Here is a 2,968-nt window from a genome sequence, read left to right as displayed (position 1 = left end):
CCCTAATGGTACGCTACAGACCGCGGCACAAGCTAATATCACTTCAGTTGGTACGCTACGCTCAAAATAAGGGCGGTACTGGTCTATTCACTCCGAACATTCAGTTCTGGTACAACGCAGCATGGACGAACTTTGACCACAGTTTGTATCTGGGCATCACTCAGGGATCAGCCACTGCACAGAAGGCCCTTGTTGTTAATAGCACGCTCGATATAAGCGGTATTAGGAATTTGGGTTGCACAGAAACTGCCACCCTATCTACAGTCAATGTAACTACTCTTCAGAAAGCCAGCGTTACGATCACTGCTACAGCCGCTGAATTGAATTACTGTGATATTACATCATTGGGTAGTGCTCAAGCCTCAAGGTTCTCACGTGCGATGGAAGCCTGAATTGCTCTGGAATCAACAACTTATCTATCACCGGAACCACCGCTTCGTCTAATTGTGCTACAGGAGCCCTCACTGTAGGAGGAGGTCTTGGAGTGGCTGGCATCATCAACTGTGCAAGTAGTGTTAATATAGGCGGAACCAGTACTTTTAGCTCTCGAATCTTTCATAATAACTCCTATACGATACTTGGTAATGCAGCAGCTCTTTCTGGTAGTAGCACATGCGCTGATTATCAGTACGCCGTTGGGCAACAGACAGATACCATTGGTTATGCCTCTGGCATAGCTTTTGTAAATGATAGTAGTGTAGTGTGAGGTGACTATGCAAGCCTTGCTCATATTGCATTGGGCTTTGCAGAGCACTCGCCCAGCTGGTACGCTACTCATGGGGTCCATGAGAAGTCAGGAGTTAAGCAACCGTCCATAAAATCTATAGAAGAGAACAATCTGTAGAAGACGCTAGGCATGAGGGATGTCAGAGCTCTCGCTCTGTCATCCTCACCTTTGAATCTACTCGGCGACCAACACTTTAGGAAGTGCCAGCTTCCCTATCACTGTGTTAACGTTTTTAGTAGCGGAACGCGTTACAGTAGTTATAATATTGCTTTATCTACTATTACGCCCTCATTGCTACACGATCTGGATCTGGTTACTGCTTATCGAATTTATCGTTTTATACTCGCACTGGAAGCGCCGCTCTCAGTACCTTAGCTGAAAGAATGAGAATTAATCAGGATGGAAGGGTTTCTATCATGGGAAATGCATCTGGTATTGAAGGATCTCAACATTTAAATTTATTGTAATGCTTCTTTTCGTATTGGAGCAGCTGAATCAACGAAGAATTGCTTCACGATGCAATACACATATGCTGGCGCCGCTTCATCTAATAACGCGATCAGTTTTGATTGCTATTGTATGGTACTTCTAACACTCTCTGTATCAAGTCGAATGGGCAAGTAGGCATCAATGCTGCCCCTGCTTCAATACAAGCTGAGCTTTATGTGAGCGGTTGGACCTGGACTACTCAGTCGTATTATAGTGCTGCTAATTCATCTTCGATAGCTAATTATCGTGGAAACTGGTCTTCAGCTAACTATTAAGGTATGGGATCAGATGCAACTGTTGGTGCTATTCGTATCCGTATCTGTGATGCTACATGTACCTGGACAGCATATGCGCCTGTTCGTGGAGGTGCCTACACCAATGCATCTGACCAACGGCCTAAGACAGACATTGTAGACGTGCCGTATGGGTTAGATGCAGTTTTACAAATGCAGCCTCGTAAGTTCAAAATGATACAAGAAAACAATGTTCATGTAGGATTCGTAGCGCAAGAGTTAGCTGCTGTAATTCCAGAAGCAGTAGAGCAAGGAGCAAATGATGACCTGAACCCTGGCGGTTTTCCTATTAACCCTTGGGGCATCGATTTAGCATCACTGACTTCAGTTCTGTGCAAAGCTATCCAAGAGCAGCAAGCTCAAATCGAAGAACTCAAGAGAACTATTTCAACCCTACTATAGAGCGGAATTGTCAGCGACAAAAAAAAATGCAAGTGTATCGCGATTTTTTTTTAGCAAACTCGGAGCCTTTAGGCTCTTTCTGAGCTCAGACCGTGAAAATTGCGTTAAGGCCCATCCGTACCTTCTTGACATAGTCTTTGAACGATCGTTCTCCCTTGGCGTAGGTCGTTTTTGGCTTAATATCATTCATCATATCGAAGTGGCCCTTCTGAGTTCGCTTATCAATCGCGGCCTCGAACTTCGTCTTAACAGCTTCGTAAAACTCGTTCTGGTCCCATTTATCAGCATTTTCACCAGCTGCGTTGAATATTTCTGATAACTTATCGAAATCATATCGCAGAGACTTATTTTTCGTCAGTAGCTTTTTCATGCGTTTGATTGCTTCTTCAGATGACATTTTCTTCTCATAATCCCCACCATCAGCATCGGTTTCGTCGGGAACATCTTCTGCAAAATCAGGTTTAATTTTTTCATCTTTTGGCTTGACGGTGCGTCTAGACGCCTTTTTCTTCAACTTGCCATTGCGTGTAGAGTCCTCGGACATACTACGGTCATGCTTGCGTCCAATCATTAGTTCATTCGCTACGTACGCGGCGGCCTCCTCAGCTTCATCAGGGGTCATTACTCGGTTGGAATTAACCTTATCGGCACGAGCCTTTTTCTGATAATCCCCTACATAGCTTTTAGCCTCACGCTGAGCAAACTTCTGTGCATCGAAATGAGATTTTGCTCCTCAGAATCGACTAGAATCAGAATCAGAAAGCTTGTTACGATTCCATTGTTTTCAAGCATGCGTCGCTATGATTCGTCCCCAAGCAGCCTCGTCGAGGCCGCAACGTGCGTATGGAGTCAATACTACCCAGAAGACCACAACATCGGCATCCGCCAACCAGGCGAGACTCGCTCAGCGCAATACTACAGCCCCATCAGCGACACCGACGGCCGTTTCCAGGCGGCCATGACCTTCCTCAACTGTTTCCGTGACGGCGAGCAATGGGCGCCACTACTGCAAGTAATACGCCAACGCCTGCAGCACTATGCTGTGGTATATTTTATG

At 45.5% G+C, this 2,968-nt stretch overlaps 1 protein-coding gene across 1 annotated transcript; it reads right to left on the bottom strand.

The window, feature by feature from the left end:
* Nucleotides 1–1,996: 1,996 nt before the first annotated feature.
* Nucleotides 1,997–2,533, bottom strand: PPTG_19180 (hypothetical protein; the record flags this gene model as incomplete). Its single annotated transcript, XM_008917535.1, has 1 exon — nucleotides 1,997–2,533. The coding sequence occupies one exon, from the start codon at nucleotides 2,531–2,533 to the stop codon at nucleotides 1,997–1,999; it is 537 nt and encodes a 178-aa protein (XP_008915783.1).
* Nucleotides 2,534–2,968: the final 435 nt, after the last annotated feature.

The sequence above is a fragment of the Phytophthora parasitica genome (assembly GCF_000247585.1).
Source record: "Phytophthora parasitica INRA-310 unplaced genomic scaffold supercont2.105, whole genome shotgun sequence".
In the NCBI taxonomy this organism is placed as follows: Eukaryota; Oomycota; class Peronosporomycetes; order Peronosporales; family Peronosporaceae; genus Phytophthora; species Phytophthora nicotianae.
The sequence above is the reverse complement of the archived record's forward strand: the minus strand, read 5'-3'. Positions and strand labels throughout refer to the sequence as shown.